General features: G+C 43.9%; 1 protein-coding gene across 1 annotated transcript in view; it reads right to left on the bottom strand.

Moving 5' to 3' along the window:
• ZFHX3 (zinc finger homeobox 3) overlaps positions 1–25942 on the bottom strand; it is a 240024-nt gene that overhangs the window by 44466 nt on the left and 169616 nt on the right. The window contains exon 4 of the mRNA XM_042780869.1: positions 11860–11967. Coding sequence (XP_042636803.1) covers positions 11860–11967 — 108 coding nt within the window. The remainder of the gene's footprint in view (positions 1–11859; positions 11968–25942) is intronic.

The raw sequence follows: 25942 nt of genomic DNA, 5'->3' as shown, positions 1-25942 counted from the left end.
CCTCAGCCTTGGGTTTCAGCTCTGCCTCCTGCTCCTGGCCCACTGGAGCTGCTGAGGTTAATGAGCCCAAGGTCAACAAACAATATGGCACAGTCCCGATGTTACCAAACCGCATGGCAGGCCATTAAGTCAAGTCCATTGAAAGTGCCAAGGTCAGCAGAGCATGGCAGGCTGCTGAACAATGACATGGCTACATGCAGGGTCCAAGCATGCCATAAGCTAGAGACCATTCCCCAAAGCTTCTGCTTATATATAGGAAGCAGACCACATCCCTAAGGCAGCCTACTTAGCTGCTCACAGTAGATTCTACCAAGGAGTTGACTGCCAGTTTCATCATGGGGAATACTACATCCAGCTGCCCAGCCATTCAAACAGACCTAGCCAAGTTGACACACAAATTTAACCACCACAAGTACCTTCAACAAATTGAGAAATAGACCAAGGAAAACAATAGACAAAACCCTAGAACAATTTTGGAAGAAAATACAAGACAAAATGACAAAATAGATGAAAAATTAGAAATGATTCTAAATCTACAGATAGAAATCCAGAAGATCAATACAAAAATTTCAGAAATAAATAATACATTGAATGAGCAAAGGAGAAGAATCAAACAATGGAATACACACTTTGTGAGACTGAAGACAAATACCTCAATATTACTTTGGTAAGGGATTAGTGAGGGAAAAAAAAAGATCAAAACAAGATGAAGAAAGCCTATTCTTCATGTAGGATACCATCAAGAGGAATGACCTACATGTAACTGGAATTCCAGAACAGGAAGAGACAGATAAAACCAAACAGAAAACTGTTGAAGATTTACTGGAAGAGAATTTCCCTGGTGTGATGGAAGACAAGAAAGTATCCATTCAAGAAGTTCAACAAACCTCAAACAGGACAGACCCCAAAAGAAAATCACCAAGACATATCATCATCAAATTCACCAAAACCAAAGACAAAGAAAGAATCCTGAAAACAGCATCAGAAAAACAAAAAGTTACCTACCAAAGGCAACCAGTAAGAATAAGCTCTGATTTCTTGGCAGAAGCCATGCAGGTGAGAAGGCAATGGGATGGTATATATAAAACCCTGATAAGAAAAATTTCCAACTAAGAATTATATACCCAGCAAAACTGTCCCTCATATATGTGGGTAAAATTAGGACATTTCCAGATAAGCAGAAATAAAGGGAATTTGTTCACACCAGACCAACCTTACAACAAATGCTAAAGGCAGTCCTTTGGACAGAGAACCAACACAGCAAACCATTAACAAGCAACCATTAACACACATGATGATATAATCCAGAAACCAACTCAGTTATGGGAGTATCCAAAGTAAAATAAGCTCACAAAATTGCAGACAGGGAACCAGAGATAGCAATTGGCAAATGAGGACAACTACAAACCAAACAGAGGGAAAAAACAAGTTTAGTTAGAGAACTCCTAAAGGTGAGGAAGTCAAGGCAATTGCAAGATAGAACAGATTGTTCTAAACTTGAGAAGAGATTTGTAAATTATAAGGTAACCTCAAAGAAAAGTAATAAACTTTTGCATCAGAATAAAAAAAAAGATGACAAGCATAATTATTTAGCAAATACTGAACAATAGCAACTAAGGAAATGATAACATGATTCATAAACAGAGTGAGCTCATCACACACAAAAAACTGTATGTTACAAAGAAATCAGCCACACCATGAAAAAACTCCTAACAAAATGACAGCAATAGCTTCATACTTATCAATAGTTACCCTGAATATAAACAGGTTAAATGCACCACTCGAGACGGGGAGTTGCAGACTGGATAAGAAAACATGACCCATCAATAGGCTGTCTACAAGAGACACACCTTACAGAAAAAGACAAAAATAGACTAAAAATCAAAGGTTGGAAGAAGATACATTGAGCAAATAGCAATCACAAAAGAGCAGGAATGGGAATATTAATTTCTGATAAAGTTGACTTTAAGAACAAAAACTAAGAGACAAGGAAGGACATTATATAAAGGATTGACTGAACAAGAGGACATAACCATAATAAATATCTATGCACCCAATGAAAGATCCCCAAAATATGTAAATCAGACTTTAAGGACAAACAGATGATTCCACAATAATATAAGAGACTTTAATACAGCACATTCAATGAAAGATAGAACAACTGGAAAGAAACTCAACAAAGATGCAGAACTAAACAATACAATCCACCAGCTTGACCTTATAGATATCTACAGAGCAGTTCACCCAACAACAGCACACTATACATTCTCTTCCAGTGCACATGGACCACTCCCCAGGATAGACCATATGTTAGGCCAGAAAGGAATCCTCAGTAAATTTAAAAACATTCAAATACCGCAAAGCATCTGCTCAGATCACAATGCTATAAAATTAGAAATCAGTGATAGGAAAATCAACAGAAAAAGAGCAAACACATGGAAACTGAATTAACACCCTCCTTAAAAACGACTGGGTAATAGAAGAAACATAAAATGAAATGAAAATATTCCTTGAATCAAATGAGAATGAAAACACAACATACCAAAATCTTTGGGACACTGCAAAAGCAGTGATCAGTGGGCAACTTGTATCAATAAAGGCACACATCAAAAAAGAAGAGCCACAATCAACACATTAATCCAACATCCCCAACAGAAAAAGAGCAGCAAAAAAGCCTACAGTCACCAAAAGCAAAGAAATAATGCAGATTTGAGCAGAAATAAATGAAACAGAAAATAGACAACAGAAAAAATCAATAGGACTAGAAGTTGATTCTTTGAAAAGATTAATAAAATTGACAAAACACTGGCAAACTTAACAAAGGAAATGAGGGACAGAATACAAATAATGAATAAGAAACAAACTGGGCAACATCACCACAGAATCACCTGGAATAAAAAGGATAATATCAGGATACCACAGAGAACTGTACTGCAACCAATTAGAAAATCTAGAATGGACAGATTTCTAGAAACATACTACTTACCTAACCTAACACAGACTGATGTAGACAATGTGAACAGACCCATAACAAAAGAACAAAATGAAGAGGTCATTAAAAACTTACCAACAGCAAAATAAATTGAAAACATAAAAAGAAATTAAATAAATAAATAAACAAAACAAAAAGTCCTGGAAGAAGTAAAACTATCCCTATTTGCTTGACAATATGAGCCTATACATAGAAAACCCAAGAGACTCAGCAAGAAGACTACTGAAACTCATTGAAAAACTTAGCACAGTGGTGGGATACAAGATCAACATATAAAACTCAGTTGGCTTCCTCTACACCAGCAAAGAGATTGTTGAAAAGGGAATAAGGAAATCAATACCATTTACAATAAAAAAAAAAAAAAACCCTCACTGCCACTGAGTCAGATTTGACTCACAGCGACCCCTTCTTTGGGTTTCAGAGGCGATATCACCATGGAAGTAGATTGCCCAATCTTTCTTCCGAAGAGTGGTGGGTTTGAACCGCCAGCCTTCTGGTTAGCAGTGAAATGCCTTAGCACTTACGCCACCAGAGCTCCACCATTTACAACAGCTACCAACAAAATAAAATACTTGGGAATAAATCTTACCAGGGACTCAAAAGACCTGTACAAAGAAAGCTACAAAACACTATTTCAAGAAACCATAAGAGATCTACATAAATGGAAGAACATACCATACTTGTGGATAGGAAGGTTGTACATTGTGAAAGTGTCAATTCTACCGAAAGCAATCTATACATTCAATGCAATCCCAATCCAGATCCCATCAACATTCTTTAAGGATATGGAAAAACCAATCATTAACTTTATATGGAAAGGAAAGAGACCTTGGATAAGCAAAGCACTATGGAAGAAGAAGAGCAAAGTAGAAGTCTCACACTCCTAGATCTCAAAACCTACCGTACAGCCACAGTAGTCCAAACAGCCTGATACTGGTACATCAACAGACACACAGACCAGTGGAACATAATTGAGAACCCAGAAACTGATCTATTGGCCTATGGTCAGCTGATTTTTGATAAAAATCCATTAAATGGTGCTGGCAAAACTGGATATCCATTTGCAGAAAAATGAAAGAAGATCCGTACCCCACATCATACACAAAAACTAACTCCAGATGGATCAAAGATGTAAATGTGAAACCTGAAAGTATAAAGTTCCTCAAGGATAAAACGGGCAAATTCGTTGTTTTCCTAAGGTGCTGTCGAGTCGCCTCCGACTCAGTGACCCTATGCACCACAGAACAAAACACTTCCCCGTCCTGTGCCAGCCTCACTATACTTGCTATACCTGAGCTCATCATGGCAGCCACTGTGTTAATCCATTCCTTGAGGGCCTTCCCCTTTCTCACTGTCCCTCTGCTTTACCAAGCATGATATCCTTCTCCAAGGAATGGTTCCTCTGACAACATGACCAAAGCTGTCTGACCATTCTCGCTTCCAAGGAGCATTCTGGCTGCACTTCTTCCAGAACAGATTTGTTTGTTCTTTTAGCAGTCCATGGTACTCTCAGTATTCTTCACCGACACCACAACTCAAAAGCATCAACTCTTTTCCAGTCTTCCTTATTCACTGTCCAGCTCTCACATGAAGATGAGGTGATTGAAAATACCATGGGGCTTGGGTTAGCTGCTGCACCTTAGTCTTCAGGGAGACATCTTTGCTCTTCAACACTTGACAGAGGTGTTTGGCAGAGGTGCCCAATGCAAAATGTCATCTGATGTCTTCACTGCTGCTTCCATTAGTGTTGATTGTAGAACCAAGTAATATGAAGTCTTTGACAACTTCAATCTTTTCTCTGTGATCATGATGCTACTTACTGGTCCAGTTGTGAAGATTTTTGTTTTCTTTATACTGAGGTGCAATCCACACTGAAGACTATAGTCTTCAATCTTTGTCAGTAAGTGATTTAAGTCATCCTCACTTTCAGCAAGCAAAGTTGTGTTATCTGCATACTGTAGGTTGTTTACGAGTCTTCCTCCAGTCCTGATGCCACGTTCTTCTTCATATACTTCAGCTTCTTTCTCAGCTTCTTTGCTCGGCATACAGGTTGAATAAGTACAGTGAAAGGATACAATCCTGACTTTAAACCATGCAGTATCTCCTTGTTCTGTTTGAACGACAGCCTACTGGTCTATGTGTAGGTTCCTCATGAACACAATAAAACGTTCTGGAATTCCCATTCTTCTCAACGTTATCCACAATTTGTTATTATCCACACAATCAAATGCCTTTGCACAGTCAATAAAGCACAAGTAAACATCCTTCTGGTATTCTTTGCTTTGAGCCAAGATCCATCTGGCCTCAGCTCCACGTCCCTTTCTGAATCTAGCTTGCATTTTGGGAAATTCTCTGTCAATATGCTGCTGTAACCATTGTTAAATCATCTTCATTAAGATTTTACTTGCATGTGATATTAATGATACTGTCTGATAATTTCCACAATCTGTGAGATCACCTTCCTTTGGAATGCGCACAAATATGGATCTCTTCCAGTCAGATGGCCAGGTAGCGGTCTTCCAAATCTCTTGGCATAGCCGAGTGAGTGCCTCCAGCGTTTCATCGGTTTATTGGAACATCTTAATGGGTATTCTGTCAATTTCTGGAGCCTGGTTTTGCACCAATTCCTTTAGTGCAGCTTCAACTTCTTCCTTGAATACCACTGGTTCTTGATCATATGCCACCTCCTGAAATGGATGAACATCGACCAATTCTTTTTGGTACAGTGACTCTGTATATTCCCCCCATCTTCTTTTGTTGTTTCCTGCATCATTCAATGTATTGCCCACAGAATCTTTCTGTATTGCAACTCGAGGCTTAAATTTTTTCTTCAGTTCTTTCAGCTTGAGAAAAGCCGAGCATGTTCTTCCCTTTCGGTTTTCTAACTCCAGGTCTTTGCACATTTCATTATATGTATTTTCAAGCTGCTCTTTGAAATCTTCTGTTCAGCTCTTTGATCTTGTCATTTCTTCTATCTGCTTTAGCTACTCTCCGCTCAAGGACAAGCTTCAGAGTCTCTTCTGTCATCCATTTTGTTTTTTTCTTTTTTTCTCATCTTTTTAATAACCTCTTGCTTTCTTCATGGGTGATGTTCTTGATGTCATCCCACAATTCTTCTGGTTTTTGTCACTGGTGCTCAATGCATCAAATCTATTGTTTAGATGGTCTCTAAATTCAGGAGGGATATAATCAAGGTCATATTTTGGCTCTTGTGAAGTTGTTTTGCCTTCAGCTTCAACTTGAACTTGTATATGAGCAGGGGCAAATTTAAGGGCCCTAATTTATGGCATAAATAGACTGTCAAACATAACCCAAAATGCACAAACAGCAGAAGATAAACTAGATGAATGGGACCTTCTAAAAATTAAATTTTTATGTGCTTCCAAAGACTTCTCCAAAGGAGTCAAAAGAGGACCTACAGATTGGGAAAAAATATTTGGCAACAACATATCTGACAAGGGACCTAAAATTTATAAAAGTCCAACACCTCAACAACAAAAGGACAAACAATCGAACAAAAAATGGGCAGAAGACATGAACAGACATTTCACCAAGGAGGATATTCAGGAGGCCAACAAACACATGAAGAACTGTTCACAATCACTAGCCATTAGAAAGATGCAAATCAAAATAACAACGAGATACCATCATGCCCTAGCAATAATAGCAAAGCTCAACCAGGCAGAAAATAACAAATTCTGGTGAGGATGTGGAGAGATTGAGACTTTCATACACTGCTGGTGGGACTGTAAAATGGTACAACCACTGTGGAAAATGGTATGGAATTATATATATCATTTGATCCAGCAATTCTATGACTAGGTATATCTCCTAAAGAGCCAGAACAGGACAGATGCATGCACAACATGTTCATCACAGCACTATTTACCATAGCACAAAGAAGGAAACAACATAGATGCCCATCACCAGAAGAACGGATAGCCAAACTATGGTACATACACACAATGGAATATTATGCAACAGTAAAGAATAATGGAGACCCTGAGACTGGGCCCCTAGCTGCCCTTCAGGTCTGGAATTGAACTCACTCCTGTGGCTTCCAGCCAAACAGAAGACAGGCATATGAGCTGAACATTTACATTAGATAGATACATTCTTAGGAGAGATCAATCATGGGAGAAAAGAAGGGCTGTGTATGCACAGGGAGACAGTTCAGGGGGCAGGAGTGCATGAGAGGGAAGGAGATAGGGAAGAAGTAACTATGGGGAGGAAGAGGAAGGGGAGCTGTTGCATTGTTGGAAATTGCAGTGAATGTCATGAGACAAACTGTATGTGAGCTGCTGTAGAGAGAGTGAATTTGCTCTGTAAACTTTCACCCAAATCACAATAAAAATTTAAAATAAAATAATGTAGAATCTGCAAACCACCATATAACATGGATGAACTTGGAGAACATTATGCTGAGTGAAGTAAATGAATCACAGAAGGACAAATATAGTATTAGTTCATTATTGTAAAAAGTCAAGGAAAGGTTTATATATGGAAGGAAACTTTGTTTGCTTGTTACTAGGTATGAGAAGGGAGAGGAGGGAACACTATTAGAAAAGTAGAGACAAGTATTTATTTTGAGCAATGTACCAAATGTGAGTGATCAACATGGTGGCACTGAGGAAAAGGAGGTACAGACAAAAGATGAACCCTTTTGCATATACAGTACTGCACTGTCAGTGATGGCAAGCATTGATCTGTAAGTGGATAGATGAGTGGACAGGCTGAATGATCAAGTATGTCTAGGCAGAGAGTTATGTCACCACTACCATGTACAGCATTAGCAGACAATGTTTCCACATGTGTATTTATATATGCTGTAAGAATGTCCAGGTGTATAGTAGAACTGACAAGGGGCAAGGTGGTGGTGGCTTCTTGGTCATAGCCAGCTACCCAGAGGAAGCGAGTAGTCAGACCTGTGGCCTTGGGACCACGGTCGCAGAGGACATCAAGCTCAACTGGCATAACATACTACACCAAAACAATGTTCTACATCCTACTTTGGTGAGTAGTGACTGGGGTCTTAAAAGCTTGCCAGTAGCCATCTAGATGCAACAATGATTCTCTCCTCATCCAGAACAAAGAAGAATGAAGAAAATCAAAGATGCATGGAAATAATTAGTCTAAGAGACTGGTACACCATGAGATCCTTGGCCTATATGACCATGAGACCAGAAGAACAAGATGGTGCCCGGCTATCACTGTCAATCACTTGGAGGGGGATTGGTGTAGGAGATCCTGGATAGAATGGGAGAACAATGTGGAACAAAACTCAAAATCATAAAGGAAGACCAGATTTGCTGGTCTGATAGAGCCTGGTGAGACTCCTGACGCTACGGTCCCTAGCTACCCTTCAGGTCTGGAATTAAACTCACTCACGTGGCTTCCAGGCAAACAATAGGCAGGCATATGGGGTGAACATTTACATCAGGTAGATACACTCCTTGGAGCAACCAATCCTTGGAGAACAGAAGGACAGTGTTTCCACAGGGAGACAGCTCGGGGGTAGGAGTGCATGGGAGGGAAGGACACAGGGAAGAGGTAACTATAGGGAAGAATTGGGAAGGGATGTGTTACATTGTGGGGAATTGTAGTCAATGTCATGAGACAAAATGTGTATAAAGTGCTGTATGGGAAATGAATTTGCTCTGTACACTTTCACCCAAATCTCAATTTAAATTAAAAAAAATTCAGCTCCTCAGTGTTACTAGACCCATTTCTAGTGGTTAACAGCCATCTGTCCTTAGTGGCTGCTGCAGTAGACAGGCCAGGCTGCAGAACATTTCTCTCCACACAGAAAGCTCCACTGGGCAGCACTGACCTGCGTAATGTGTACTTAGGTCTACGGGTGTTTCCGACATTGCCACTAGAATATTAGGTTCCTGGAAGACTCACCAAACTTGTGATGGGTGCAAGTCTGTCCATTACCCTGACATGGTAGGGACTCAGCCAATGACTGTGGAATTGATTCACATCACTTATCTGTCTTGCTGCCACTCAACAGAAAAGATGGGACATCTAAACAAAAGAAGCCCAAAGAGGGTTAGCAACCAGCAGGCACCAAAAAGGAAATCAGGGGATCCTGTTCCTATGTCAAAATAAGTAAGTAAAAATTTTTAGTCAAGATTATCTGTTTCTGCCCAACCTCAAAACTACATAATCAATAACTGAGAAAATGCCAGTTGCCCAGGCCCATGTGAAATACTCATCTACATCCTGAGCAGCCCTCATCAACCGTACAAACTGTGCAATCACTGCTTATCTGTCAGGGGAAAGCACTCCCATCATATTCAATCAGATAGGAACAGCTCAATTTCAGGAACAAATGCATATATTCTATAAAATTCTAAGGGTTCAAAAGAAAGCTCAGGAGAGGATGCTGGCACCTACTGCAACTCTGAGATCAGGTCGTCCCAAGCACCCTACTGAAGCCTGTCATTCTACACTCAGACACTGCAGACAAAACTACACTTTGGGTCCAAAGAGGATTGTTTTCCTTCCTATCTTTACTCCCACACAGCTGGCAAGGTGTGCCCCTGACTTCCTTTCTCTCTGCCTTTTGGCCTGTGGTATGAATGAATGAATGAACAGGTGAATGAATGAAGGAGGAAGTGGAGCCTTTTGAGCACATTCATTTTTAGAGTGCTCATTTCAAGTCCTTACATTTCCCGACTACCTAATGTGTCCATCTAGCACTATGAACACTCAATGGGATTTAACTGAACCGCCTTCAACAAAGCCTGGACTAGACTGGCTGTAAGGGACTAGAAAGTACATACAAAGGGCCCAGCACAAGGCTTGAAACGCAGTGGAAGCACTGCGAATGGTGGCTGCTGCTTCAGTGACCATTTCATAGTGCCCTCAGCACACAGAATGCAGGAAACACAAGCATCCCATTCCATACCTGGTCCCATTAAATCCTTGTTGTCCCCCTCATGGCCAAGGACTTCCAGAAGCCACATGCTGCCTGAAGAAGTTTTACATCATTCAGATGGGAAAACCCAAAGAGAAACTACTGCTAGATTTCCTCAAAATTATTCGAACTGTTGGGGGCTGTCAGGTAACCTCGTCATAGAGCTGACTACAGGCCAAGCATGATCCTGAGTGCCCCATAAACAGTCCTCACAGAATCCTGTGGAAGTACGGGCTATTCTGAATCCCCATTTCACCTGAGGCTCTGGAAGATTAAGGTAACCCGAGCAAGGTCACACAGCTAGCAAATGGCAGGGCCAGGATTTGAAACCAAATTGTGAAAACAAAGGACAGATGGCCCGAAAGGTCACCTAGTCTGCAAGCTGTGTCTGTGAAGTCCTCTCCCCCAGCTCGCCCAGACATGTTCAGGGGCTGCCAGCTCCACTCAGTTCTGTTACCAGCACAGCAAAAACCAGGATCCCGGTCCGTGCAAAGCAGCACATTCACATTCAGGGGCTCGGAGCACACACGTCCAGCCCAGACTTCCCTTCCGCCTTAAAAGCCCTCCCAAGGTGTTCCACACTGTCCCTCAGTGTGACTTCCAGAACTGGCCTCTAGGCACCACAAAGGGGACAACAGCAGCACACACGGGAAAATCTGCCAAGTGTGCCACTGACTCAGTTGCAGCAACACCTCATATCTTTCTCCCAAGAAACACTGGAGAGCAGCACATCACCTACTAGGTGGGACCCTTGATACTTGGAAGCTGGTACGGTTTGTGTTTTCCAGGCAGAATAATAGCCCTGGTTGCTTCAGCTCTTGTCTGAGGCCACATTTCTCGGCCTCCCGTCATTTCCATTGCTCTCCACTGGCCTCTCTCCAAGATCCTGCATCTAGTTTCAATAGTGAAGGCCAACACTGGACATGATTTAAGAACAGTCGTGACTGGAAATGTAACCAAGGCCCAACCAATACAGACTCAAGAAGGTAAATATTTTCTTTAAAAAATCCAAGTATTACAATATTAATAACGGAAAGCAGTAAAATCAGGTTGATTAAATAAAATCATTTTCATCACTTGACATATCATTTCCTCTTATTACCGTGGTGATTTCTGGGAGATGTCTCTATACCAATAAGTCTCAGAAACTGCTTTGCTCCTCTCCTCAAAAAAAAAAAAAAAAAAAAAACCCTCAGCTTTTCTTAGTCTCAGCTCCTCTTTCCCTCAACTCAGAAATCCTATCATCCTGATAGGATTTCTTGGCCATTCTCCTCTCTTAACACCCACTTTTCTAGAAATAGCATTTCCTTTCTTGGCTTTTGCCATTTCTCCTGCTTTTGCTAAGAATCCCTAGGCCTGGTGCACTGTCTGCCTCCCTTGAGGGTGGCTTTCAGTAGCTGGGTGTTAGCCCCATGGGAGAGGCAGGTTATGGGAAGTCTGCAGGACTAGTGGTACCAGTGCAGGGCCCCATCTAGGCCTTGCTATTTAGGCCAATATTCACTGCTGACTCCTTTACAGAATCCTGGGGCTGAAAATCAGGTGGCCCCAACCGAGTTTCACAAGCCAGGTCCTGTTGCTGGGTTTGGCAGCAGGTGGAATAGGAGACCAGACCTTCAATGGGGGAAGAGTAACATAGAGGACAAAAGACCACCACCAAGAAGCTGCTGAAGAAATGTGATGTCCACAGTACAGACACTCCTAGTCAGCGTCTGACGCCTGGCTGCTCAATAAACAAGCTGGCTTTTTGGCCATAAAATAAGCTTTAAAAATTGTTTAGTAGAAAGAGAATAAAGGTGTCCACTAAAGAAAACACACAAAACCCCTTTCCCCCCAATGCAGCGCCAGCAGTTTCTATGGGCAGACTAAGGCTCTGTGTGCTCCGGGACTTGTGAGCCTCACTCCACCAGGGAGATGGTGAGGGCCTCCAGGGCAGCCCCGCACGAACCTGTCCACTTGCTCTGCTCCTTCTCGCCTCCGCTCTCCTGGTCTTTAGCAAGCTCCTCCGGATCAGCAGCTGTTTCACTGGGTCCTTCAACATCTTCAGTGGCTTCCTCTGAAATAGAAGACAAGCCAAATTTCAAAGACTCAATGTTGCGAGAAGACGGAGAACTCTTGGCTCCTACTGCAGAGTTACCAACCATAAAACTCACAGGCGATGACCCGATCCCTCTTTTCACTTTCCAGTGGCCTTTGAAAGGCCGATGGCCCTAAGAACGTACCGAGGTCTGGGTAAGCCATGAGGACCTTTCCTCTCCACTGAATGACTTGTTCTAGACCTGCGGCCATTAGGTGCTTCCAGATGGATTCTGAATGCTTAACTTGAGTGTTTCTAATTGAAAAACCAATCTTGTTAAAACAGTGACTCCATGTGAACTCCAAAGGTTGAAAATCATTTACACTGGAAAATGAAGAAAAGTAGCCACACCTTGCTATTAGCCGAGGTCCAATCAAGAGTGTCCCGGCACTGAAGCGGACCACACCCAACTGCTGGGCTTCACAGGCCTCGTGCACATGGCTTACCATGGCATACCACGGCAGGAGCACTCTGCAGTCACTCAGGTTCTGATGTCACAGAACATCAGTGATAGGATTTCGTTAACGTAAACAATTCTCAAAACCAAATGGCCTCTGGTGAGTGTGCCAAGATTCAGGGGTACAAAGCTTGATTTGTACAGAAAGGGATAAAAATTTGTAACCAAATTCTTTTTGAAATTCTTCCATTCTTTACCCACCACTGGTTTAAAACTAACTAAGGAAACGGCCCTCCAGCTCAGCACATAGTGCCACAGTCAAGGCAGGAGAACAGCCGTTTTCAACACTAAGTTAATCAAGAAATGAAAGGCTCCTCACACATGTGAGAAGAAGGGGCTAAAGTACTTTAGATGCTGATGAAACGGGAGTATAGCATGTCTCTCTTGCTCTCCTGTGCACTCTGGGTCATTATTCAAAGCACACATTCAGTAAGGGAAGACTGACTGAATGAATGAATGAGGTTGGCAAACCCAGGTGGGTTAACAATGAAATTATGAGGAGACTTGGAAGAGTATATACTTCCCGGGTGCAGAGGCATGACAGCCAGGTGGCCGACAGCCAACACCTGAGCCCAGCACTAAGTCTGACCTGGCAAAGGCCATGTTTGCAGCAGGAATTAGGACCCAATCTAGACCTTGGATTTGGGGCTCTGTCCAGCACCACCGTGATCCTTCCATCCCCAACTGCACCTTTTAATGACTTTACAGTGTCAAGCCTTTCACCCCTCCAGAAACAGCCTCTAAATTTCTTCTCACAAACAGCATAAAAGAAAAGCAGAGGAAAGCGACCCATCATGAGAGAGCTTATAAAACACTGTAGGAAGAAAAGTACAGAGAGTCAGGTTTTTGTAACTCTCCCTGAAAAGAATGGACCAGAAAACTAAACTCTAGGTGTCAGGAAACATTCTTTCTTCATTACCAGCAATAAGGAGTTTATGAGGTAGTCATGGAGAAGGTAGATAAAACAAGGTCCTACTTACTTTCATCTTCAATTTAAAGCACTCCAGTTATAATTTCTAGGTCTCATTTTTCTGGCCTACTGCTAGCAAAGTTAACATCAACTCTCCCCACCCCTGCCTACAGTTCAAAAAAAGAAAAATCAAGCAACCATGATTTAGAGTCAATCAAGCACGCAACCCCGTATTACCATTTAGAACAAAATTGTATATAATGTCAACAGAGTAATAGTAAGTTATACATGGATGTACCATCTTAATTATGTCCAGGCAGGATATTCAATAAACACATTTAGGATTTTGATGAAATTATTCAACACTGTAATGATAAAATTCCATCTTTGAATGGAGATACCATGATTCAGTCAATCAATATCATTAAATTGGGCTTATCTAAGTTAGTGGCATAGTGCCTAAGGCATTTGACTGCTAACCAGAAGCCTGGCAGTTCAAACTCACCAGCCACTCCTCAGAAAGAAAATTGGGCAATCTACTTCTGTAGTGATACCACCTTGGAAACCCAAGGAGGGGTCACTATGAGTCGCATCCAACTTGACGGCAATGAGTTGTAGTAAGTTAGCTGCTGCTGTTGTTGTTACGTGCCGTCGAGTTGGCCCCGACTCATAGCGACCCCTCCCTGGGTTTCTGAGGCAGTATCACTACAGAAGTAGACTGCCCCATCTTCCTTCCGAGTAAGTTAGCTAGGTCTCTAATACATACTCATTTGCCCCAATTTATGCTGTGTACAAAATATACATAGTGTTGGTACCTTAATCAAACTTTATTATGCAAGATTGTTCAATGGTCCTTCCTTCCCAGCACATGCATACAAATTGTCACTTTAGATGGAGACCGTCTGACACCTACAACACGGAGAGCACCCTGCCTGGTGACCTCCAGTGCCTGCACACACTGCTCTGGCGAGGAGCGAAGGAACTCACCCACCAGCAGGCCATTGCCAAGGCCACTGCCTCCCTCCTACTCATTATGCGGCCCACAGCCACCCACCCGGAGAGGAAAAAATCCAGGTTCCTCTGGCACAGACCCCAGTTCTTCGAGTTTTCCCAAACAAACCTACTCAGAAAGGAGATGCTGTCAAGAATAAGCACATCGGTGATGCAACATCCCAGGAAACCATCCATTGCCATGTGACTGTTCCTGGAGTTCTCATTCAGGGAATCCACTCGGGCCTTCGCTTTTAGGCCTCCCTGCCCTACGACCAGCAGAAAAGTGAAGGTAGCTGAGAGGACAGATGCGAGAGGTTCTCACAAGACATCACTGTGCTTCTCTTCCCCTTCCCTCCCTAGCATTTTTTTTAAGACTTTACAAATTAAGTCCTGTTCTTTTTGAATTTTTAGGTTTAACATTATCATTTGTGACCCATTCACTAATGGCTATAATACTCCTGGCGGTAGAAGAAATTATTAGGGAACTCTCGGGCAGGCAAGCTTCCTTTAGAAGAATCATGTCCTCAACCCCAGGCGCTGTTCGGCCAAGCAGGAGCTTCCCTGCTGTTCCACCTGTGACCTACAGGCGTCGCCCTCCGCATAGCAAGGCCCAGGAAGGGCAGCTAGCTGCAGGAGGTAAACACTGTCTGGGTCACCTAACCTGAGCATGTGGAAATAATACACGTCTTCAAGTGAACTGTCTGGTTCTGGGGAAATAAAATAGGACATTCATAAGCAGGTATACCATCTGTCTTTATACCATCATCATCAATAACAAGAAAAAAAATAACTCTTTAAAATGAATGAAAGCCCAGGCTGACAGTAACCAGAACTGTGTGAGCTCTGAATACCAATAAAGGTAGAGAAATGATTAAAACCCAGGGATGCAAACTGCAGATTTGTATGGGCAGCTCAGGCTCATGACGCTTTGCAGGAAGGGTGTGTTGTATTGGTCCAAAAGCCACCTCACCAAGACCCAGGCCTCAAGGTGTCCACAGGAAGGGCTCGGTCTCCCTCCACTGGAAACACATGGTAACTAAGGACTAAAGAGGCGTGATGGCATCTAGTTCTGAGATGAGAGTGCCAAGTCCACACAGAACTACCAGGGCAGGCTTCTTGCCAGTGTCCCTTGAGGGATGTATATTTGATGCCCACAGGCTCATGGGGCACAGAGCGGGGGGGAGTTTTTCCAAAGATGATCGACTACATTTTCCTGCACGAAGTCAATGGCAACTGGCTAAAGTCATAATAGAAGCTTATACTATCAGCTACTGGCAGATGGTAGGAACAAGTAAAGACTCAAGGGACCAAAGATCTAGTTTTATCTGGAAAATTCTGTCTTTTACTCAGAGAAGGCTTCCCCTCTCTGAGACGCACAACAGTCAACATGTCATTTTCAAGGCTGAAACAAACAAATCAAAACTGCTTCCTCCTCAAAGCATTTAATAATACTTCAAAACCCAAACACAACCCACCAGAAATGTTTTTTCAAGGATGCAGCCAGGACCTGGGTACAGAGGCTATCTCCTCTCCCTCTGCCCGTCATGGTCCCTGGCACGAGCTAGTAGGCACAGCACATCCTAGACAGAAGAGCTGCTTTAATAAAAGGCCCAAAGACCAAACCAAACTCACTGCCATTGAGTTGATTCCAACCTGGAGTGACTCCCCAATGGGTTTCCAAGGCTATAAATCTTTATGGAAGTAGACTGTCCCATCTTCCTTCTGTTGAGCAGCTGTTGGGTTTGAACTGCTGGCCTAGTGGTTAGCAGCCAAATGCCTTATCCACTATACCACTAGAGTTCCCTAAAAACAACCCCACATGATGAAAAAGTTTTGGAAACAGATAGCAATGCACGATACTGTGAATGTAATTATCACCACTGAATTGTACACTTAAAAATAGTTAAAATGACAAATTTTATGTTCTATAGCTTTTATGAACATAAAATTTAAATTGAAAAAAAAAAAAAAAAAAATCCCAGAGAAAGTGCCTCTCAAACTCCCAGGGAAAGCCATTTTGATGGTTACACCGGACAATAATTCTCAAATGACAGAACCCCTGCTGTCTGGGTGTATTTTCGTGTTCAAGGGCCAAGGACCTAGAAGCAAACCTTCACTAACCATGAGATCTTCCTGGCATCCCTTGTGCCCTCAGCATCGTGTAAAGGGTGACTGATGGTCTTTGCCAATCTATTTCCATCACCACCTCCTGTTTACAGCTGCTTCTCCCAGATAGCATTTACAGAACTTGGGCCAAACCCAGCCTGCTTACATCATCCATGTCTCCCGGTTAAGGGTAGTGCTCTAAGGTGTAGCAATGTCAGCAGATAAATGCATTCTGATGGAACAAGGTTCCTAGGGCAGCTTAGGTTTTCTGGGTCATAGTACCACAGCCCCAGGAAATTTCCCTTCCATCAGGGTAGTTATGCTGAGGACAAATGTAGACTGCCTGCTCAGCACACCTTACATTGGGCATCTTGGTAAAGGTGACTCCCTCAATCTGTGGGGAAGGCTGTTCATGCCCAGTGGCCACCCTGTGAGGATTTCTATCAATTTTATGAATGGCTTTGTTGTTGTTATTGTTAGGTGCTGTAGAGTTGGCTCCGACTCAGAGCACCCCTATGTACAACAGAACGAAACACCGCCTGGTCCTACGCCAGCCTCACAATCCTTGCTATACCCAAGCCCACCATTGCTGTCACTGTGTCAATCCATCTTGTTGAGGGCCTTCCCCTTTTTCGGTGACCCTTCACTTTACCAAGCATGATATCCTTCTCCAGGGAAAGGTCCCTTCTGACAACATGATCAAAGTGAGATGAAGTCTGCCCATACTCGTTTCCAAGGAGCATTCCGGCCGCACTTTTTCAGGACAGACTTGTTCGTTCTTTTGGCTGTCCGTGGTCTTCAGTATTCTTCACCAACATCACAACTCAAAAGCATCAACTCTTCTCTGGACTTTCTAGTTCTTTGTCAAGCTCTCACAGGCACATGAGGCGATTGAAAATACCATGGCTTGGGTCAGGACTGGTTTATAGAAGGATCACCAGGCAGAAGCCAAAAATAGAGGTGCCTTTGTTATGACGTCAGCATGCACTTTGCTACGCACTCTGTGGATGTGCTCCCCAGAAAGTGCTCCTGCCCTACACAAACCAGGTTCCCAGAAAACCAGAACCCAGTGACGAGCCCACTGGGTGCATTTTACAAATCACTTACAGGCCTGCAGGAAAGGGGAGTCAATCAATGACTAAGTCTACTCCCTCTGTTCCTAACTCTTAACAGGATAATGCAGATTAATTCAAACCTTCCCTCAAACCTGACAAAGCCCCCATAGTGCCTCAATGCAACAGAAATTGGGAAATTCTCCTAAGAATCAGGGTGTCTGTACGCAAGGCTCTCACGCAATCATGTTACTTAAATAACACACCACTCTGTGATCCCCAAAGAATGAAATTGTTCTTTTCTTTCTCTTTTTTTTTGGGGGGGCGGTTAGTGTTTGGGGGTGTGCAATAAAGTGCATTTGCCTGTCGGCAGGCTCAAGAGCTGAGAAACATTAGCTGTCATGAACCACAATCAAATCAGGTTTGAAATATTTAGCAGTGGCTTGGAAAATGCGGCGGTGCAGCCCTGACAGGCGAGATGTGCACAGACACCCACTTTCCATTATAATGGAAATATCAGGCCTGTTCTGAATATGTATAACCCAGAAAAATGTATTGATTTTTCATTCGGCATTTAAAAAAATGAAATAGCCTGCAGCTGTCAAAAGCCTTTTGTTAAAAGCTCATCTTTCCTGGAATGAGGTTTACCAGAAACAAGTTTTAATTGTATATAAGACCTCTTCTTTGAAAAACAAAATAACCAATCTGCTTACTTTGAGATAGGGCTAAAGCTCTTCCCTTGTCCATTTTCAACCTCATTAACCAAGGACGACCACGAGCACAGGATGGAAAGGCCCGCGCACACTGGCCAGTGGGAGTGACATCAACAGTGGTGGCCACCAGTGGCATTTGTAAGTGTCTCTGTGGTGGGTAGGAGGAGGGACTCGATTTTGTCTTGGTCTCTTATTCCTGTAAGTCCTGTGTAGGGCTGACTCTGTGGCCCTGGTAGCTACTAACCACACCCACTCAGTGGACACACCTTGACCAATCGCTTGTCCTCTTTAAAAGCCTGGTTGGCACAAATGAAAAATGGGGGCCAAAAACTCTAGTGTGTCCAATCTTCTTCTTTTTATTTTTGAGTAATCTTCAACAGTGGTAAATGCCCTACAGCATATGAGTGCTTCTATTTTGTAAATATGAGTCAAGTTCCACAACATAAAAGATGATTATAGAGTATCAAAAACTCTGCTACAACAGAAACCCCTAGGAAGATGGGATCTGTAATGCAGACGGACAGATCCATCTTCCTTCTCTGAGCCAGGGAAGAACAGGTGAGCTTTTGTGACTGTCCCGGTCATATCCATGGGGGTGGGCCACTAACTATGTCATTCTGGCAAGTAGAGGCTCCCTGGATGGTGCCCACGGGGCCTACCATCACTGACTCTGCACATGCCCTGGGCCACAGCCTAACTGCACAATGACGCCAAGATGGAGAACGCAATAGGTGTCACTGGCATTGCAGTGTGGGCCCCGTCTACCTGTCTGGCACACGCTGTTTCCCTTATCTCTCTTAAATGGTTTTCCCTTTAGAACTTGCAGCTATTTGCTTCTCTACAGAATCCAGAAAGTTTCCTGAGGATTTGCTGGTGTGACTTACATTCCGGAAGTTTCTATTGAATCTCAGCCCTGTTGGTGCATTCCCAAACATATATACCATCTCAAATGTTTACTCTATGTTTTTTCCACGGTGCCTTTTCACCATCCCCATCTGGCTGGAAACTGCTGGAGAAGTACCTTAAGACAAGAAGGTTTTCTGCATGACAGCACCCCAGGTTGAGAAAACGTCCCTTGGATGCTGGTGGACTGACTGAGCACAGATGCCAAGTGTTCTCTCAGCACACCTTACAGTCAGTATTTTTCACGCACACAGGACAGGGCAGTTACCAAGCTGCGCAGAAGTCCTTTGTGAGCAATTATCTGAATATACTTTTTAAAATCACAGGTAAACCTTGTTCCACTTTCTACTCCTAACAGGGTTATAGATTAATCACAAAAACTTCCAGATCACAAGAGGAGGACCCAGAACCTTAACCAACACAGATGAATATACCATCTTGAGATTAAGCTACCCCAGCCCAGGTAGGAAACCTTACAAGAGTGAAAGAGAGTATGGAAGTAGGGGCGGCATGCAGGAAATGGCTCTGTGGTTGGAGCACTCATTTACTCATCACCAGTGTAATATATTCCTCCCTACCTAGGATATGACGTCATTTCTTTCCAAACAGGCCCTGGGACTCCAGTCTCCTTACAGAGCCCGAGGCAACATGGAAAGTGCAGTCACAGTGTGGGTGACCAGCAAGGTGGCCTCCTGCGCTCCTGTGCGCCTTGCCTCCCTAAACCCCATCTCTTGCGCTCTCACCCTGGCCCCTAGCACAGAGCTCCGAGACAGAGCATGGAAAGGCAGCGGTAGGCCTCAGTCTTCAGCATTTTCTCTTTTCTCAGTCATCCAAGCTCTCTGCCAAGCCAGGGCTTTGTGCCAGGTGCCCCACCTCTCATCTCCTATGGACGGTCAGGGAGCCAGCCTGGTTCTCAGGCAGGTCATTTCCCACCTGGTGGCTTGGGGAAAAAAAGGGCCAAACTGCTAGCCAGTTGTTTGAAACCAAATTGCCTTCTCACAGATGCATTCATAGAAATGGATTTCACTCCTCAGAAAGGTCAAAGGATGCGGCGGGAAAGGAACTGGGGGTGGGGGTGGGGGTGGGAAAGATGTCCCCAGACCCTTCCTCCAAAGCTGAGTGTTTTCACACCGTCTCTTTTCCCACGAGAAGCTTTTTTACCACGAGGCACTCACTGACCAAATCCACATGGGGCCACAGGAAAGGCTGGCCCGAAAACCGACACCGAGGGACCCATGGGCTCGCAGGCCCTCCCCGTGGCCTCCTTTCCGTCTCCCACCCCACTCTGCCTTTTGGCATCAGGCTCAAAGAACCAAGGCTCTCAAGGCAGCTGTGGGTATTATTAAAAATGACTAATTGGAGAATAGAGACCATTTATGCTTTTGTATATTTGAAGATCTTGCCACTGTTTACAGAAACAAGAAAAATGGGGGCTCCAGTAGGAGGGAAGCTGGGCCCAGCGGCGGGCGGTGTCCCGGCCCTGCTCGGTGCAGCCGAGCCTGTGGAAGCCTCCCACTCGCCCCGTTCATTTCACTCACTTCACTTCCGGCTGGAGCATGTATAAGAGAGAGTGCGTTGTGGGCCAGAGGCCCAGCCTGAGCTGTCCCTCCTGAGCTAGCAGCAGCAGCACAGATCGCCGGAAGGCACAGGAGAACATGCTGCCATTGTGTGTCCAGGAAAGGGGGCTGCCATTTTTCCTCTCCCGGGCAAGGGCAACTGGTCATGTGAACAGTGTGTCAAAACCACACTAGAATGAAGCGGGTGGGTGCAGGTCAAGAGAGAAGGAGAGCAGAGGAAATGCCCAGAACCAGTGTGGTCACCAGTACCATTTAGCTGCGTCCTTCGCCACAAACCCAGAAAGGATGAGACAAACATGGTGACAAAGCACAACCAACCAAGTACGTCGCGGACTCGCCTGACGGCCAGTCTCAGGAGAGTCTTTTTTTTTTTTTTTAAATGTGAATTCCAGTTGTGAAAAAATGAACCCAGTCCTGAACCATGTCTGAATCCCGGCTCACCTACAAACCCAGCAAGGTCTCAGGACTCTGAAGGAAACGGACTCGGCAGGGATTAGTTCCCTGGGATTTCTGCCGTCCATGATGGCTGCTGTTAGTTTCACACATGAAACGTAAAAAGGCAAACTCCCTGAGCGGGTTTGTAGCAGAGCGTGAGGTGACTGTGTTGTCACTGACGAGAAATAATCATGGGCCGTCTCTCCTCCCCTCCCCCATTTTCCAGTCCAAATAACCATGAAAAATTACACTTCAGTGTCAGCACCACGACAAAGGAGGTGCGCTCGCTGGGAGCCTGGAGGATTGGCAGGGGTTTTTCCTTTCTTTGGACAAAAACTACCTTCAATTGTACTTCATTTAAACCGTGATCTAACAAACGCATTTTGACAAGTTCCTTTCTCTTTTTCTGCTTTCTTTCAAACAGTATTTTGCACAGTTTAACCTCACACCAAAGTGGAATGTTCTGGAAAGACGAGGCATGCAAACTAGAAGGCCCCTGAAAACAAGAAGGGTTCCCCTGTTGTTAAAAACAAAGTAATTGGGAACAATATTAAAGCTAACTCTGCATGCTTCTGAGGAAGAGAGACAGAAAACCGTAACGTCTCAAAGAACAGGTAAACGGCGAGGCTGCTGGGGTTATGGGAGGTGGAGGTCTTGGTGGAGGAAGAAGGGGCTTTATTTGTTTTCTCATCAGAATAAACCATTTCCGGGGCACCTAAGGTGTCAGGGGTTCAAGACTACATGGGGGGTGGTGAAGATGGGGAGTCTGATGGGCACCAGCTTCCTCTTAGCCTCCTTTCTGCTACAAAGAGGAAATATTACAACAGAACAGATCTGCCTGAAAGTTTTTTAACATTCCAGGTGTGAGGCCTGAGCCAACCCTACAAGATCTGTCTTTCAATAACAGCCTGCTTGAAATTAACACTACCAAGCTTCCACAGAGAAGACAAGACAGAGAAATACATGAGTGACAGAAAGAAAGTAAATAAACTTAAAAAAAAAAAAAAAAAACCAGTTGGCATTAAAGAAAACTGGTATCAGCTTCTGAGTCAAAACTGACCTGGCTTCTCAGAGAAGCGATCGTATGCTTCTCTCTCTCCCTCCCTCCGTCTCTCTCTCTCTCTCTCACACACACACACACACACACACACACACTCACTCATGGTATCTTTCTCTACTTACTTTTTTTAATTAGAAGAGGTTGGAAATACACATTTTTTTAAAAAAGGAAAAGGTCTATAAGTGTACTTAAGCATCTATACACAAATGAAGGTGCATGGGAAGTGAACAGTTTGTACCAGAAATGATATTAGATGGTGATGATTAGAACCTAATGGGTGTGAGGGAGCTCTTGTGGGTGGGTCTTGTAACGGGAACGCCAGCACTGATGGACGTGGTCTACAGAGCAACGGCAGGAAGGAAAGGGAATGGAGAGAGGTGGCCGTGCAGACCAAGGTGTCCACAACTCTGGGGAGACGCCCCTTGACCACTCCAAAGGGAGTGGTGGGGTATCTGGGGTTCAGGAAATGCTACCAAAGCTAACCAAAGAGAAGTGATGGGGAGGAGTGAGAGACGAACACCACACAACAGGGAAAGATAAAACCAGGACCCCCGCAGGCCTGGGTCACACGACAATACAAATGAGGGACCTGAATGCCCAGCTGTTCAGTGCCTCACCCTTAAGCCCAGGGTGTCGAAAGAGCCCCTAACCCATTCAGAATGTAGCTTTACCCATGAAGCCCAGAATTCAAGCACAGACGCGAGTCTGCTCTCAGCAGCAGACAGCAGAGTAAGTAGCTGACTGTCGGAGAGCTTTATTTTGCATGATCATAAGCCACTTACATGCACAGCTGGTAAAACAAGCTGATTCATAAAAACAAAGCACAAACAAAGGCTTACACTCCCCACACCAAATCTGAGGAACAGAAATCAGGCTAATTTTAGGCCGTGCTTCTCCCAGAAGAGCACTGGCTAAACTTGCCCTCCCTTGGCCAGACCTAAGTGCGCACAAAGGTCCCAGCCTAGGTACAGCACGGCACAAGTCAGGGCTCAGCGCCACAGATGTGTGGAAACCGAGGGGTGGTCCAGCACAGCCAGTATCTCCACGCCCACTGGGGTGTCTCTGGGGGCCTACCATGCACCGTCCAGGTGGGCAAGCTGAGAGGTGCGCCAGCGTTAGACGCTAGACACTTTCAGGACATGTCTACACACAGAAAGTCAAAAACTGGGCCAGTCTCCCAAACCAAGCCCTCAAGCATGCTTCAGTCTGCAAGAAGCAGGTGGCAGAGATGACATGTTTCAGTGTCATTTCCTAGGAAACTGCTCAGGAAGAGAAGCAGGACACTGAGATTCAGAGAAAATTCACGTTTATTCTGAACAGCTTCCTGCATTAACAGTGGCAAAAGCAGATGGAATTACCAAACCGTCGTCATTTCCAACAGGAACCCTATACATTTAACTCTTCTGTGCTCAAAGACAGGAAGAAAACTCCTGGGTCCTCTTCCTTTTTAGAAACTTTCAAAATCATGCTAATAGTTCAGTGCAACTATTCAACTATTTCTATTTGAGATATTTGAAATATTTCTATATGAAATATTTCTATTTTTTAAATTTTGGACTCTGATCCACAGAACACTATGAGATAGAATCAACAGTACCAAATGACGTATAATTATCATTGTCTTTTTCTCAGGTTAAACAAAACGTCACCCTCCTTTCCACAATTCTATTAGCTAAAGCAGCCCCTCCTAAGTCTCCCAGAGGGACTAACCTCATTTTAGACTCACCCTCAGAAATGCATGTACATCTTTTCTGCCTTCCCTCCTGTAAGGTGTTTCCTAGGCCTAAGAACAGGCTGGTGTCCCCTAAAAAGCAACATGTTCCATTACACAGTCCCAAACTTACACAGCCATAAATCTCCAATCACTAAAACACACAGTAATGATTGTCAAAGCCAACAGTTCCATAAAAGTAACTTCTAGACCCACTCCCATACTCTTTTACAGTTGGAGCATTTGACAACAACTAATGCATGATACTGAAGAGAAATAAAATATTTTCATGAGATGAGAAAGTCATTACGAATCTGGGCAGAAAGAGCAGTTCAGTGACAAAGAATTTGTATGTGGGACAGTCAGGACAAGCAGAAATTCAAATGACACGATTACATTTCAGAGCAATCACTGTGGATGTTTAAACTCACCTTTGTACAGACCAGTTAAAGGAAAAAAAGAATTCACTGACAGGGAAATTGGGACCCTCCCCAGACTTCTTTATGTACACAATTTCTGAGTGCAAATATGGACCCCAAGCTGGAGAGAATAAAGGAAATCTACAACCAGTAAGGCACATAACAACAACAACAACAACAACACAACCAGTAAAGAGTTTTGCTTCACTTTGTCAGGCCAAGATTTATAGCCAGGAAAGGAGTACAACAAAGCAAAGGTGTGAATGCAAAGTAGCCAAAGAGCCAGGCAGCCCTGCAGAGGGGATCTCAGGGCTAGGGAACGCTAAGGAGAAAACAAGTTCCAGTTACCCAGGAATGGCTTTAAACATAAGAAGGAAGTGGAGGGGAATTCAGAGAATAAACAAAGAGAAACTTAAAAACAGAAGCAACAACAAAAACTAGGTAACACTGTAACTAAAAATAAGGTATCTATCATGGCAGAAGAACAGACCAATTTCTATGTCTGCAAGGACTTTGTGTATGAATTGACTCAATGACCAAAAAATGTTGGTGAAACGCTGGTAAGAAAAGGAGAAATCCCAGGAGAGTAGAAATGGTGACAGAATGCTCAACTTTCGAGAGAGAGAATTTGAAGGTGAATACGTAAGTAAGAAAAGATGAAAAGGGTCAGTGGACTAGAAAACCTAGCTGTGTACAACTCAGCATGACAAAATTCAGGCGGAACAAACACAAGTTCCTTTAGGAGTCTTACAAAATATAAAAGAGGGTAAATAGGGTTGCCCCTATTTAATGAGAAGGCATGAAAGTGTAAGCACAGGTCATACAGATTTAGGAAAGAGAAATGACAGCTGTCCGTAGACACCTGGTCATTTGAGGGCCTTGCCCTGGTTTTGAGAGACTTCAGGGAGCTGAACCCAAGCACCTCCACCTGATAGAGTAGACAGAGGCCTGGAGCCATCTGGAGCCGCCTGGAACCTAGAGAAAGGTGTGGCTCAAACATCAGGTCTTTCTCCAAAGAGACTGAGGGACACTGCCGACGAGGGGATGATAATTCCAATGGTGACACTTATCCAGTCAAACAAGCAACAGAAGAAGGAAGCAGCAGGCCCTCTGCACGAAGACGCCTGATGCCCTGCTCACTGCAGGCCAGCTGCTTGGCACTCTCCCCAAGTCAAGCTGTGACATGAAGGCAAAAGGGGTCTAACAGTGGTGCCACACACACTCCATGCCAGACAGACCTTTTCTTCACATTTTGAGGCAAAAGGCACAGTGAGAACAACAACGCACTCACCGAACAACAATCCCTAGGAACTCATGTTGTTGTTATGTGCCCGACTCACAGAGACCCCTCCTTGGGCTTCCGAGGCAGTATCACTATGGACGTAGATCGCTCCATCTTCCTTCCAAGGAGTGCCTGGTGGGTTTGAACCACCAGCCTTGTGGTTAGCAGTCAAGCGCCTTAGGCACTATGCTACCAGAGCTCCTTAAGAACTCATACCCAGGGTAATACTATCCTCTTAGTTTCCTGCCCCAGGGGCAATCTGTTACTCAAAATAAAAGCATCATGTTTAAAGACAGGACAAGTCACAGCTCACTTCCACACGTGTTCTGTCTGTCC

This window comes from Orycteropus afer, unplaced genomic scaffold (genome assembly GCF_000298275.1).
Source record: "Orycteropus afer afer isolate SDZICR_OR568_19922 unplaced genomic scaffold, OryAfe1.0 scaffold00067, whole genome shotgun sequence".
NCBI classification, from domain to species: Eukaryota; Metazoa; Chordata; class Mammalia; order Tubulidentata; family Orycteropodidae; genus Orycteropus; species Orycteropus afer.
This window is presented reverse-complemented; position numbering and strand designations above follow the sequence as displayed.